Source organism: Crinia signifera, chromosome 1, assembly GCF_055691185.1.
Source record: "Crinia signifera chromosome 1, ASM5569118v1, whole genome shotgun sequence".
Taxonomy (NCBI): Eukaryota; Metazoa; Chordata; class Amphibia; order Anura; family Myobatrachidae; genus Crinia; species Crinia signifera.
Window position 1 is genome coordinate 365314783 of NC_139217.1, and position 15864 is coordinate 365330646.

Below are 15864 nucleotides of genomic sequence, written 5' to 3' on the forward strand. Positions count from 1 at the left end.
TCACCCTTGCAAAATGGACTTTTTGGACATTAGTTTGGAAGCCAGAGGAAATAAAATCTATACCTCCAACTACAAAAAAACCGTCAATACGGATTCATAGTTGCACTATCAAAGTGCTCATCATCCGTCTTGGAAGAAAAATATTCCCAGGGGCCAAATGCTCCGTCTGAGGCGTAACTGTTCAGATCTATATTCATTTGAATCTCAGGCGACAGATCTAGCCAAATCTTTCATCTCCAGAGGCTATCCCAAAGACCTGGTCAACAATGCGATAGAGGAAGTTAAAAAATATGATAGAAATACATTATTGGTCCAAAAAAGTCAAAAAAAGAAAAAACAGACCAATCAAATAGAGGATAAAAACATCTCTTTCATCTCCACTTTTAACTCCCAATATAAAGAGATTAAAAATATTGTACAGAAAAATTTTGAAATATTAAAACAAGACCATACTCTAAGAGATATACTCCCTGATAAACCATCATTTATTTTTAAAAGAAACAAAACCCTGAAAACTTTATTGGCCCCAAGCGAATTGAAAGAGGTAAAACCCAACCCTAAAGATCCAAATATAACATCAGGAATCCCTAACATGTGGCTACCTAACAAAATACAGGGGTGTTACAAATGTGGACGTAACGCATGCATCACCTGTGGGTACATTCAAAATAAAATCAAATCTATTAATATTGAAGGGGAAAAGAACCCTTATATTATCAAGAATTTTATAAATTGTAACAGTGATCATGTAATTTATCTCCTAACATGCACATGCGGTTTAAGATACGTGGGTAGAACCACCAGACCCTTACGAGTAAGATTTCTAGAACACCGCAGAAACATTATAAACAAAAATCTGTTACACAGTGTATCCCGCCATTTTTTTGAACACCATAGAAGCGACCCTAAAGATCTTAGTATATTAGGTATAGAACAGATAGATATCAGTAAAAGAGGTGGTAATAGATTTAGGACCCTGTGTAGCCAAGAAATCTACTGGATTTTTAAATTCAATTCCCTTCACCCAAATGGCCTGAATGACTCTCTTGAGCTTAATGTTGTCCTCTGAGAGAGGTGCACTCTGTTGGTTTTCAATAATACATCAAATTTCTCTTTCTGGTTTCCCTTCCCTCCCCCCACATTTAGTTTTTCCAATAACCATAATAAACTTAGGAGTTTTCTAAAAAATTATTATCTGTTCCTTTCTCCCTTCATTTATAACTGAAGGTATATGCATGTGATATATGTATATATTTTCTTTTGTGTATATATAATTTTTTATATATGTTTTTTCTGTATTTTCTTGTATATATATATATATTTTTCTGCACTTTTTTTCAATTCAAGAATAGAAGCACCACAAAGGTTGCCTCCGGAGTAAAATCAGTTTTCCCTGGTCGTTAGACTTATCTCTTGTCAAAATCTCTTGATCTATATGCTTGATATTTACTTGTTAAAAAATGTTTATTGTATTATTTTTTTGTGCCAATGCCACAGAATTTCCCGATAATTATTTTAGAAACTGCTTATTGTAGACTCTTATGATTCAACTGCAGACCACCTACTGTTCAATTTAAGTGTATATAGGAATAATGACTTCCAATCATTGATTATAAATGAACTAAAGATACATATCATATGTATGTCATTTTTCTTTATTAATGTCTATATTATAAATATGTCCCTGATGTGATTATGACTTATATCCCCACCTTCTTATAATAATATAATCCCTGTAACCTTCCCTGAATAACAGAGTCACCATAGACAAAATATCCTATTTATCTATCTAAAAACGTATCTGGACTCTATATGTGCTATACCGCACATTCATCACTGTGATGTCCTTGTTCCCCATTGGGTCAGACTCGGCATACCTCCATATACTTGCAGGTGTTGCCAAGACAACGTACATAGGAAAATAATATCCGGAAGTAATGAGAGCGCAGAATGACACGCACCTCTGCGTTCCAATAAGCCGGAAAAAAGCACCATAACTGACCTGATTGGACGTGACGTGTGCGCTGTAACTTAGCGCAACGTCACTTCCGACTCGGCTCAGTATCCATGACAACGTCATGTCACTGTTACAGCCCAGTACCCATTAACGTAACATCACTTCGGATTGAGCCAAGTAACCAGGACAACATAACATGTATACCGCCGGACAGGATATGACGCGCGCACCGGCAAAAGCCGGGCGCAACGTCACTTCCGGTTACGACGATCGCCCTAAATTATATCCTCACGGCCTCAAAAGAAATGTGAGTAACTGGGTACTTATTGTGTAGGCCTATTATGCTCCTGATAGGTGCAATATGCACTACACCACCACCGTAGATCACAATAATGGGTCCCCTAAATATGAACAGCACGAAACCGGAAGTTACAATGTTGTCAATGTCTGAACCTTAACCCGGAAGTGCTTCATATATATTTTATGCTATTATTACGTTTTCTGGCTTATTTTCATATTAAATCACTATGATACCATCAATGTAAATTAAGTATAATATTCTCTGTCTCCGAGTAAGTTCCATTTAGTGTTTTTATACATTTTTGTACCTTTGAACCAATATGGTATGCAAATGAACATATGGGAAGTTAGGTATAAAAATGGCTCCCATTGACCAAACAAACACCTTGACAAAGCAGTCTGAGAACTGCGAAACGCGTTGGTGATACCCTGTGCCTGGACCCACCTTACCCCCAACACCACCATTTGCACCAAGGACTGTCTCACCTGCTAAAAACTTCTGATCAACAGCTGACTTCCACGAGTACCTCAAGCCAACATTCCTTGTCTGGATACCTGTTCCTACATCAGCGGGACTCCCGATTAGGCTAATTCCACACTTGCCATCGGTTGCAGTCTACTTCAAACATCTCCGCTACAGGACACCATTCAAGTGGCCGCAATAGGACTCTCCTTTTCCCCCCCCCCCCCCCATCATTTCCCTTGGATCAGAAGCAGGTCTCAACATCGTTCAGCATCGGTGAATATTATTGGGTCCAGTTTCACTATATACTTTGTCATTGTTTTTTACCAATTGGTTCAATGAATTTTTTATTATTTATTTTTATTCTTATTCTTGTTTTTATTGTGTAATAAATTTTCTACATTGTAAAACTAGCGCTGCTATACCTCTTATTTATATTGCTTTTCTCTATCTGGGAGCTGACTACTCCCTTAAGCAGCAGCTAATTGATTAAAACCACCCCTGGCAAGCGCTCCATACCAACTTCGGTTGGTTCTCTTTTTTTCTCATGCTCTGAGAGCTGACTGGAACTTGTACAGTTTTTTAATTGGAGAGCTACCGGTTGCTTGTGACTCCATAAAGTACCTGGTTTCTATGACGTGGTAGTGCCCTAGTGTTGTCACTGATTCCTAGCAATGTATTTCTCAGTAGTATATTTATATTCATACTTAGGGTGACATTTAATTCCAGGCAATGTCTGCAAAGTGTCGTTATGAATGCCAGAATTGCTGTCCCATGCCCTAGACTTGAACCCTTAGAACGTCAATGACTTAACCGATGAGGTTACCTGGACATGGTGGGTAAGCCCATAACCCTGGCCAAGATTATGCAGAAAACTTTTAGCTCTTGCAAATGTATTAGCATTTGAATTAGTAATGTTTGATTAGTGCCACTGCATCTTTTATTTGAGTGTGACACTAGAAGCCTCAGAAAGGTGGCACCTTTTATTACGTAGGTTTAGCAGTCTAGGACCCCACCCTATATTTGTCACCAATATTTATTCACACTCCATAGAGGTTCTTAGGACAGTTAGTGATGTTCGAATGCCATAAATCTCAGGGTGTGCGTTGCTGTACATTGCAACCGTACTGTGCATTGAATTCCCCCTTACACATCACTATGGGATTTGTTCTTGTGTTTAAGATGAGAACTGTATGGGATTATTTAACATGGACCGCTCATCCTCATGTAAACCACTATTGGTATCATTTAACCTGTAAGCAATATTTATCTAATCGACTGAACAGGGAAAAAAAAAAACATGATATTGTCTTTTTCTAGTCTTACTAAACATCATTATCTCTTTGCTAGAACCCATTTCCTCTTTATTACAGTTTCCAGATTTCCAGTGTTCTTGAGATGCAATTGAAAATTTGCCTTAATTATTTTATTCTTCAACACAACTGTTTGTTCCCATATCACAGTTAAAGCCTTCCTCCACACCAGATACTACATGGAAGACACACGTTAGAATTGTTGTTGCATCTCTGTATCAGGGGTGAGTTAGTAGAAAGGCTTTTTAAAAAAGAAATTTGCTATTGGTTAAGGTCACCTTTAATGTGTTGTAGCATATGTTGCTTGTTATGGTTGATATCAAGTAGTAAACAATGCACAGGAAAATACAATGACCCCATAGGGTAGAAAATTGATTGTAACTGAGAAAGACAGAAAAATTCAGGTCATTACACAGAACAGTGTATTGCCTGGAGAGCATCATTGGACCTGTAGTTCAGGTCATACATTCCAATAATCAGCTCAAATTAGTCTACTTGAGGCTTTATTTATTTAGGGGGAAATTACCTTATTTATGGACCAAAGTTATGCACTAATAAATGACTCTGCAGTAATTACTGTACAGCGCATGCTTAGTTACTTTTGTAAAAGAACATTGAAGCCTAAATATAACATTAACCCTTTGAGAGCCAAGTGAATTTGTCAAAATAGGTGTGAAACTTGCCATGCAAATTCATCATAATGACCTGTTATGTTTACCTTATATAGGAAACATAATCTATTTTTACACAACATTTTTTATTTTAATTTGTGTAACAGACGTGAGCAATGTTGGCATTTTTAGTGGATATTTTAGATGTTGGCACTCAAAGGGTTAACACAAACATGAACGTAAGACACACACGCACACACGCCTTCTTTTTACCTGATGTTTATATAAGGAGATTAAATTGCAGTTTTGCATGATTAAAGGTGATCATCATATACTGCGAAACAATAAAATTAAGTTTACTTAGGAAACATAAGTTGCAAAGCATGCCATGTCTGTTATCCTATTCATCTGTTCAGATTTGGTGACAGGCAATCATTTGCATAGCCTAGTTCTAATATTCACTTCCTGGAAATTCAGAACACCTATTTCTGGGTGAGTAGAGGGTATGTGCACACGTGTGTAGGTGTGTGTTGGGGGGGGGGGGGGGGTGCAGTAATATCTTGAACATTGTAGTGGCTCTTGGAAATAAACCCATTCTCAATACATATTACAAGTGATGAACCTCCATCATCTTCCATATCATGGTTTTTAGGAGCAAAGTAAGAGATCCATTCCATTGTTTGGGTGGTTTCTTGTTTTGTCCAATCACAGTCAATGCTCTTATTGTTAGTTATATGCATTGTTGTTTTTACAAGTCCATCATCTGTTATAGATACTGTGGTGGCAGAGGCAGCATATTTCCACATGAGAGTAATGTGGAGGATCCAAACCAGGTTTTGTAGCAGAAGTAAGGTTGGGTAATCAGCAGCACCTGTGATCTCCTAATATAAGTTTTTCCAGGGCAGAGGGTAAATGCTCTTGATGGTGGATTAGCTGCCCAAGCGATAGGCCAGGGTGTGGGTTATGGTAGGGACCACGGGAGCATTTGCAAGAGTCTGTTCCATGCTGTGATTACCTGTATGCTGCTGCCTGTGACCACAGTACGCTTGCCTGTGGAATTGATCTGGTATGCTGTGACCTGCTTTACAAAATAAAGATCAAAGACTTCTTTGAATCCCCGTGTATGTGATTCTTTTCTCAATTCTTTAACCTAGTGTGTTTTGTGAACATACATTCTACCTCCTAGCAGCATTGCATACAACTTAGTGCCCTGTAATGGATTTTGTGCTAAAGACAGCAGGAGTGTTAGTAATTGGTGCCCAGAGTGGATGCTTGCAGTACCTCGCTGCCGGTGGGGATGCCAATGTTCACAATACTGATGTTGGCATCCCAACTATCGGCATGAAACCAGCACCTGAATCCCGACTGGCAGGACACTGAACATAAGTATCCAAGTTAGGGTTAGACCAGTGTGTGTGTTTGTGGGGGGTTGTTAAGGTTAGGCTGCAGGGGGGAGGTGGTGATGGTTAAGCTGCAGGGATGGATGGTTAGGGTTAGTAGTTATTCAGAAGGGGGTGAGGGTTAGGCTGTGGGGTGGGAGTCTTTGAAGGGGGGCAGGGGGAGGTAAGTATACTTACAGTATGTGACTCCTGTCAAAAGTGTTTTGTTTCTATTTGTATACCAGTAGTTTACATTTTAATGTACTCTCATATTTGTAATGCTTGTTGCATGGCATATCTAGACAACTATACAACACAGAACACTTGCCTCGGCCCTGATTTGGGTTTGGATTTTGTGCCTTTAACTTTTCCAGATAAACTTTAGAGTACAAGTAAAATAATACTGGCTAATACATATTACACATGAAGTTACTGTTTATCTAATGTCCACATTACTCTCTCTCACCCTTCTGCAGTAGGATGCCATATAACTGGACGCGCTTCTATAACTGAGCAGGCAGAAAGTGAGTGACACATCAAGATCATACTCTAGTTTCATTGGGTACATGCTGTGGGCCTGCACTGACTTAAAGACCACAGTCCTCCGCTTATAAAGCTATTTCTTAGATTTCATTAGATCTCTGTCTTAAATATGTTCAAGTGCATGTTCCAATTTAGTTGGGGGAATGGTTAATACTTATTAGTTAGTAGTCCTTTAAAAGTGTTAGTCTTTGCCTGGGCAAGGTGTGAGCATTAATCTGTAAATCTTGTGAAACTTATATATGATAAAGTGTTGACCAACTACAAGACCAGTGACTACGTTTACTAAGCCATTGCTCTTGCAAATCACTAATTCTCAATCCATACCACCCAATTGTACCGATTTTTGTAGGACAGTCCCTTTTTAGGGTATGGGTCACAAGGCCGATAGTACTCACGTCAACAGTCATTAGGTTGACAGTTACTAGGTCGACACATGAAATAGTTCAACATGGTCATTTGGTCGACATGAGCTTTGCATGTATTTTTTGTGTTTATGTTGACTCGAGTCGACATGGACACCGTTTAAGTGTACCTCAGCACACTAGTATAGTATGCTCAGCACACTATTATAGTCTCCCTCTATGCCCACTTGGATAGTAAAGTATAGAAAAAAACATGAAAAACTCATGTCAACCTTTTTCAGGTCGATCTTTTCAAGGTCAACCTAATGCTTGTGTCGACATTTTTCATGTGTCAACCTAATGCTTTTAGACCTAGAGACCGCAACACCTTTTTTTGGGGTTGTCCCACCTGCTGACAGCAGTGTCACATTAGGGGTGGGGCAGTTATGAGATCACCTATCACTCATTGCTCTACTCAGTGTCAGCCAGCAGTTCACAGAGCCCTGCCCTTTTCTGGAAATGCGTCATTCTGAAATATAAAATGAAAATAATATTAAATGCAAAGCTTTTTAGACGAATTTTGCATTTATTTTTATTGTCGGCCTAATTTTTGGGCTAAATTAAGTAGGCTTCAAAAAGTTGCCACTTAGTACATCTAGATCTACAATGTTAATCGCGAAGTCTTCTCTGGGTCACAGCGGCAGACGGATTCTAGCTTATAACTTGGATATTTATTCACCAGACAGTGTTTTCCCAGCTGCATTGAGACTGCTTGGGTGTAATTAATCTATTTCACTTTGACTTGTATTTTATCCTCCTGCCAACCTGCTAGACTGCTGGCACATTGTAAACGGAATGCGGTATTGTGGGAATAGGTTCAAAAAGCTGACAGCCATAGGCACCGTTTCTTCCTATGATTTAATCTACCGCACTTGCCTGTGACTCAGAATCACATTTACAGACCTGTCCCATAACCTGTTGTGGGCAGTAGAACCTCACTGCATCATTGGCTTGCCAGTGTTATTAACCTTTTCTACAGAACATGTTTTTGTATGGTGCAGTGATCATTACACAGCTGTTCTCTAAAATGCCATTTCATGTATAAATTAAAAAATAGAAACTATTTTTTTGTGAATTTTTTTAATCTTATTTCTAATTGTACACAGCACTGAGATACGATATGCAAAATTATTCTTCATTAGATACTTTTTATTTTAAATTGTTATTAACTTTAGGAAGAGCAACACATTTAGTCAAGAAGGGGGGGGGAGGCACGACAAAACTGACATCACTTGACCGCACCCCCATGCTATAAAACGCTGTGATTCGTGGGCTGTGGAGAGGGGGTGGGGCTTAAGTGATGCAAAATGTTGCTACCCATGTTGTAATTGAACCAGCGGGTGGGGGGGGGGGGGGAGCAATGGGGGCTGGGAGGCGGTCCTAATTTTTGGGATCCTCCTGACTATTCTGGGTGGGTAGGCAAGCCTGATGTAGATAGAATGCATATTATTGTGGGTAATTCATGTTGTTCATATGATTCATCATCATCATCATTATTATATGTTCTGCTTATTGCGGCTCCCCATTATGGTATGACTGTAAATGCACGTTTGCATGCATTTTATGTGTTGACCTAGTGACTGTCGTCCCAAGTTCTGTCAATCCTATGACCCTTACCAACTACAGTTACATGTACATAGCTGTACGGCACACTGCTTCTCCCATACTGCATCTCCAGGTAACACAATTGCAAGTTAATGATAAGTCAGCCACATTTTCATTCACAGTGCGGTAAATCTGTTGTTCTGGCTGCTGCTGGACTAAGGTCTATCCATAAACCTAGCCCTGTTTCCTTATTCTGGGTACACAATATTCGATATGCTGCACGTGCAATATCGTTATATCGCCGGAGCTCCCAGGCAAATCATATAGTGCAAACTGAATGACATAGCTAATGATATTGGTCAGTGTTGTCACCTGGCCCCTGCTGAACATGCATATTGTGTAAAAGTATCTTATTGTGTGTACGCACCTTTACTGTAATTGGTTGCACTGTGTCAAAGTCCATAGTGCTAAAGTAATCTACTTGCACAATCAGATACTTGTGTACGTGCTCTCGCTTATAACTGGTTTGACTATATAGTCAAAATCAATAGCCAAAATCACACACACCATTAAGTTTCATTTTGTGCTATTTATGCTTATCAGTTTTGTTATCATTTAAAAATTTAGAGATCACTTCCATTGTAGCCTCCTTAAATATAGCTGTCAATTTTTACACAGGTCATGAATGTCCCACTGGTAGCCGTTCTTTAATTTCTGAGTTTATCCGGCCACTCCAAATTACCGGGGACAAGCCAGAACAATTATCAGTCAAACCTACTTTCCTCTCAAGGTCGCGATCTGGCAGCCCAAGACACAGGTTTGGTTCAGATGTAAGTTTTGTATGTTGGTCCTAGATTGTGCAGAGATGTACAGTACTAGAGCATGTGTGTCATCTGTCTGTGTGTTTTCCAGATGGATAATGAACAGAATACGAATACCTCAAAGCAAAGATACTCTGGGAAAGTCCACCTTTGTATTGCACGCTACAGGTAATCACCAAGTTCCTTGCTCCAGTTTAACCTACATACAGTATGCAGAAAGTATTATATTAAATGGACAAGTACGAACAGGTGCAAGTTTAGATATGGGCACTTGTAGAATTTGGCATTTGGTTGCCTCAGTTGGCGTTACAGTATACAAATTAAATATTTGTTAATTACGTTTTTGTTTGTATTACTGGCAGGGGCTGGCTGGCAACTTTTAGCGTGGGGGCAAGTCCAGAGCATAAGTAACAGCGCATCGTTAGATGGAGGTTTTTCGTTTAAGAAAGATGTATTAATAAAAAAGAGATTATGTCTGGAGTTGATTATACCAACTGGAGAGTGTGTGTGTGTGTGTGTGTATGTATATATATATATATATATATATATATATATATATATATATATATACTGTAGTATAATAATACCAGGACACCAATGGCTGCTCCCCTGTAAAAGAACAGGACACCACAAGCTGCTCCCCTTGTATAATAATGATAATAAATAATAATAAAAATAACAGTACACCTCTTGCTGCTCATGCTGCTCCTCCTGTATAATAACAGTTCACCTCAGGCTGCTCCTCCTGTATAATAACAGGGCACTCCCCTTTTACAGACACTATTACCTGATCTCGACACAATGCTGCAGCACTAGTGGGAAGTAGGTGGAACACACAGGCCGGAAGTAGGGTGTGATCGGCACAGGCTGCTTCCTGGTGTCTGGTCCCTACCCTCCTACATACCGCCCACAGCCCCGCCCTGTGTATCGGCCTCCTGCACCAGACATGTCCTCAGTGCAGGAGCCGGGGTTCATGTTCCTTTAGACCAGTCTGGCACTGGCGAACCTAGCTGCAGCCACCGTCAGTTGGCCTTGGAGACTCGGAGTGCAGCCACAGCTGCAGCAGGAGGACAATGCACTGGACCACCAGGACCCTTTTTAGTATTTAAGGTGGTCCGCGGCACTAATCGATAAAGCGGCCCAGGGGGCACATGGCACCCTGCCCCCCGGCCCAGCCCGCAACTGATTAATGGAGTAACCATATAAGGCAGGTGCTTAAATAAAAAGAGAAGATATGGGGGATCTTTTTGAAACCTTCTGTGACAATAAAGTGATGAGAAATGTATTGTATGTCCGCTGGTACACATACAGTATGCTAACTTGATATTCTGAGGCTTTCAAGGAATTACATAGATGTGTAACAGGAGCACAACTTGCTGGGGCTAGTAACACAGGTTCTCCATTTTTCAAACATTGTACTATTGGATGATTTTTTTTCTTTCAAATGTTGTATATTGGAATGATTGGTCTGATGATTTGGCTGAAAATTTGTTGTCATTTACTAAAATAGAAGGTGCATTGAAAAATAGTTTATATGTGTATATAATCTTTAGTGTTTCAAAAAGGTGGGGTTACGTTGCTCACATCGATATTGGTTATAATGAACCAATTAGTTGTCTGCATGCCCTGAATTCCAGTGTCAGCTGGATACATATAGTGCACTTTATTCCTAAACTTAATCTGGACAGTGTCCTCATCTTCCTTCATCCTTGACAATTCATGTGGGAAATAAATAAAACATGTTAAGTGACAAGGATATGATGCTTGCATGGGAATTCCTTCATGCTGGACAGGCGTGTGCTGATCGACATTTTGGCAGGGGGACTCCATGGTGTTATGGTCCCAGTCTGGTCTGTGAGTGGCTTATTTACATGTTGCAAAGCTACATAGAAACATAGAATTTGATGGAAAATAACAACCACTTGGCCTATCTAATCTGACCATGCACACGCATGCACCATTTTGGAGCCAAAAAAACCCACCAGTATATTTTTGGATTATGGGAGCAAAGTGGAGTACCATGAGAAAACCCACGCAACCACGGGGAGAACATAGTTAGGGACATGTAGGGAATTGAAACCATGACTTCAGTGCTGTGAGGCAGTAATGCTAACCGTTATGTAATCCATACTACCCTAGTGTCCCATTTTTATGATAATCTGAAGAGCGGGCACAGTAACGAGAGATGCATCTGGGGGCATAAGCTCCACCCTACATCAGCATCTATATCTGTTTTTCCTTAATAAAGATTGCCTGAGGTTTGTTTCTGTACTGTACAGTATTTTTGTTTTCTGTTTTTTTTTTATTTTTTTTTTGTGATCTAGACAGTGTATTTTCCCTATGTTGTTCATTGGAATAGCTTAGTTTAGAACATGGGAGACAAAGATGTAAGAGATGGTAATATTGTAATGTAAACATAAAGGGTGAAATTTAATAGGATGAGAGATTCAGAAAGTGGAAAAAAAACTGGAGATTTCTTACTGAATCTCTCACTTTCTGAATGTCTCATCCTATTAAATTTCACTCTGTGTTTAATAGAGCTATTTCTCCTATTTAATGATACATTATCTGTATCCCCTTCTATTCCCTTTCACCTCCTGCTATGTTCCCCTTACAAACACTCTCATTTTATCCCAGTTATAATCCCTTTGATGGACCAAATGAAAACCCAGAGGCAGAACTTCCCCTGGTGGCAGGAAAATACCTCTATGTGTATGGAGATATGGATGAGGATGGCTTTTATGAAGGTATTTATATCTATGTATAATGCACTTCACATAGAAATAACAGTCATGTTGGCCAAATACAGTATACTCTATTCTTCCTTTTGTAATAGGAAACAAGCTACCGTATACTGATCTCTTCATACATAGAGTGTCTGCCATTTACAAGGATCTAAACTCCTGAGATTTGGTGATTAATATTATTTTTTTTTTATTTGGCAACACAAGGGTTCCGCAGCGCCTATCATAAATGAGCAAAATCAAGAAAAAGAATGACTAACGGTACAAGGCAATTTAGAAAAAGGCACAATAAATAAGACAGCTGCATTAGAGGACACGACACTGAAGTCATTATTAGGGTGGCAGAGACCTAGGGTTAGGTGCCGTTGCATTGAGTAAGGAGTAAAAAAAAGTTATGTGGTCATTAGGCACAATTAAGATCGACATACATTGAGTCAACAACTAAAGGTCGACAGGCCTTAGGTCAACACATGATGACATGGCTAAGGTCGACAGGGTCAAATGTCGACATTGGGAAGATTGACACTCAGGTTATTCAGGTTTTTTGTTTGAGCCGACATTTGCCGACAGGCGGTATTTCATGCCCTACCATCCACTAGGGCGTGGAGGGAGAATACAATAGAGTGCCGAGCTGTCTTCATGTCGACTGTGTCAATCTGAAATGATAGGGCGACCAGGTGGTCGGCGACCATCAAATGATGTGGGTGTTCCCCCGCAGGCTGTGAACGGATGTTTATGTAAAACATCCATTTGCAGCCAGTGTGAACCTACACGCCTTGCGAAGGGTGGGTCGGTGTACAACCATTCGCAAGGCGGGATATGGTTGACTCGCATCCGAATGAATCAACCAGAATAACCCCCTTTAAGTGTGCCCCCACAAAAATAGAGTACTTTTCTCTTTCTTTTGTACTGCAACGCAGGGAAAGGTACAGAGAATACTTAAGTGACAAGTTAAGGTAATTCTGGAACATTCTTGGAGGCAGATGAATCAAGTACACAATCCTACACATCTTAACAGGACCCGCTCAAATCAATCCAAAAGCTTTCAGGAACAATGAGAAATAAGAAGAGTACAATGTGCCAGAGGTGATAGCTGATCAGCAAAGTTGCAGATGACTGCGAGTAGATCGTTACCACAAGACAGACAGAAAACCTGTGTAAATTTGCGAACTATTAAATGATTTTTCCACTCTGTTCAAATGTAAGTCTGACCCACAACTCGCACACCCTCCCTTAAAACACCTATGCACACCGGCATCTTTTCTGACAATCCCAGAATTTGGCTGGTGTATACCCCCAAACACCGGCTTCCTGTCAGTCAGTCTCCAGGCACATGGTGTTTACGATGCATACGCAATTTTTGTCACTATTTGGGCTTGCATACGATGCACATGCGCAGTGATTCAATAATCGCTCAGGCTTCAAATTTGCTGATCAGCAATTAGCTCTGAATCAGACCCAATGTACAGTACAATATAAGAATGTTTCAGGAAATTTGCAGTCAGGCCCATAAACGCAAATGCAATACACAATAATGAAACATTATCCCTCCCCCTCACACATTAGTAGGAGATTCACATTCCACTCCATGTAGAAAAGATAAAACAATTTGGTTTTAAAAATGTAAAATGTATTTATGTGCTGCTGCACTTGTTTGCAATCAGCATAAACTGCTAAACTCAGATTCCGCCCAAGTATGTATGCTACTGTATGGGTAGTACTGAACGCTTATTTTGTTTTATGCATTATTTACAACTATAAATATGTTTATGTACAGTACTGTATATATTCCATTGTGTGTTTTATTTTTGAATAAATCTCAAAAGAGCCAACAGAAATTCTACATTGTTGATCTATCTATATACATGTATATTGTACACAGGAGAGCTGCTGGATGGCCAGAGAGGACTCGTTCCTTCAAATTTTGTGGATTTTGTTCAAAATGAGGACTATCATGTCCCCAGCACCTTGGCCAGTGAACAAGAAGAAAATTTCCTCAATCACTCAACTCTTCTTCACAGTGACCACAAGCTGGAGATCACCCCATCTATCCACATAGAATCCAGTGTGCTGAACAATGGCACAGGGACCATGGATGTGAACATTGATGAGATTGGAGAAGACATTGTGCCTTATCCTCGGAAAATAACTCTTATCAAACAACTCGCCAAAAGTGTTATTGTAGGCTGGGAGCCTCCACTAGTGCCACCAGGCTGGGGTACAATCCAAAGCTATAATGTGTTAGTGGGAAAAGAAGTACGTGCAACGTTGAGCTTTGGGAGTAGAACAAAAAGTCTCATTGAAAAACTGGATCTTTCCACGGTCACTTATCGCATATCAATCCAGACTGTTACAGATCGAGGCAACTCTGATGAGCTGCAGTGCACTTTGCTGGTTGGTAAGGATGTTATCGTAGCTCCTTCTCATCTCAAAGTGGATAATATCACCCCAATGTCTGCTGAACTCTCCTGGCTCCCAAGCAACAGCAATTATAGTCATGTCATATTCTTGAATGAGGAGGAATTTGACATTGTTAAGGCTGCCACTTACAGGTATCACTTTATTAACTTAAAGCCCAATCTCACATTCAAAGTAAAACTTCTTGCGAAGCCCCACCAGATGCCATGGCAGCTTCCTTTGGAGCAGAGGGAACGGAAGGAAGCCTATGCAGAGTTTTCTACCCAACCATCAGGTTAGTGAGTGCTGGTTAATGTCATCCTTGATTAGTACGCCCAGCTTGGCACACTGACATTGTTTTACTCTCATAAGGGGAGATGTATGAAGCCTTGTAGAAAGATAACGTGGAGTGAGATAAAGTACTAGCCAATCAGCTGCTATCGTGTTACAGCATGTGTTTAAAATATGACAGTTAAGATCTGATTGGTTAGTACTTTATCTCACTCTATCTATATGGTTGGTATCCACTTTATCGCTCTCTAAGGTTTAGCACATCTGGCCAGTTCTTTGCACATGTGTGGGACTTCTAAAAATATGTGATATAGTGCTATGCCATGTTGTAAAAGCAAAGGTCAAGTCATATTATTTATGCTAGTATTGTAGTATTTCTGTATTAATGGTATATGTAAGTAGAAGGGGCCAGTTGTGAAAGCCATACATGACAATACTAGACTGGATGACTGCAGCAGCAATTTTTTTTACAGGGCAACCTAGACATCTGCCTAGGGCCCAACACGTCCCAAGGAATCCCATAAAAATATCATGGCCTTCCAAAACGTTTCCAAAAGAGTATTGCGCGACTACTGCAGGACATTATGACATCACATGGACCTGCCCACACCCCAAATTCCCTTTTACTTTCAATGTGACGCAGGTATTAACCCCTTCAGTGGCAATCCCGAGAATTTTCCGGGCTGTGCCTCAGTGCCCAGTCCGGCAATCCAGGAAAATTCTCGGGATTGCCACCGTTGCTCCCTCCCCTCTGCGGCGCCGCCTCCTCCCCCCACCCCTCCGGGTTTCTTATTGAAGTCCCCGGTGCCGGCTTATGACAAGCCGGCTGCCGGGGACAGGGACGCGGCGCAGGTCCGGGCAGCCGCTGATTGACAGTGCAGTGGCACTGCCTGGACCTGGGGAGGTAGTGGTGGTTTTTTTTTAAGGGAGCGCTCCCCATAAAAAACTCGCCCAGTGGGGAGCGCTCCCCAAAAAAAACCCACCACTGAAGGGGTTAAGCCTACTTCCAAAAGACCTAGAGCCTTATTCAGATTTGTACATAATGCAGATGTTTACGTAATTTAATATTTAGTCATGTGCCTCTGTTGATGCCGGCTGC

The 15864-nt window shown here is 40.4% G+C and overlaps 1 protein-coding gene across 18 annotated transcripts in view; it reads left to right on the plus strand.

Moving 5' to 3' along the window:
• RIMBP2 (RIMS binding protein 2) overlaps positions 1-15864 on the plus strand; it is a 359110-nt gene that overhangs the window by 255050 nt on the left and 88196 nt on the right. For all 18 annotated transcript variants that reach the window (XM_083150351.1, XM_083150360.1, XM_083150314.1 and 15 more), the window contains 5 exons: positions 6500-6547; positions 9191-9342; positions 9425-9501; positions 11971-12080; positions 13960-14769. In XM_083150351.1, the coding sequence (XP_083006477.1) occupies positions 6500-6547; positions 9191-9342; positions 9425-9501; positions 11971-12080; positions 13960-14769 (1197 nt within the window). The remainder of the gene's footprint in view (positions 1-6499; positions 6548-9190; positions 9343-9424; positions 9502-11970; positions 12081-13959; positions 14770-15864) is intronic.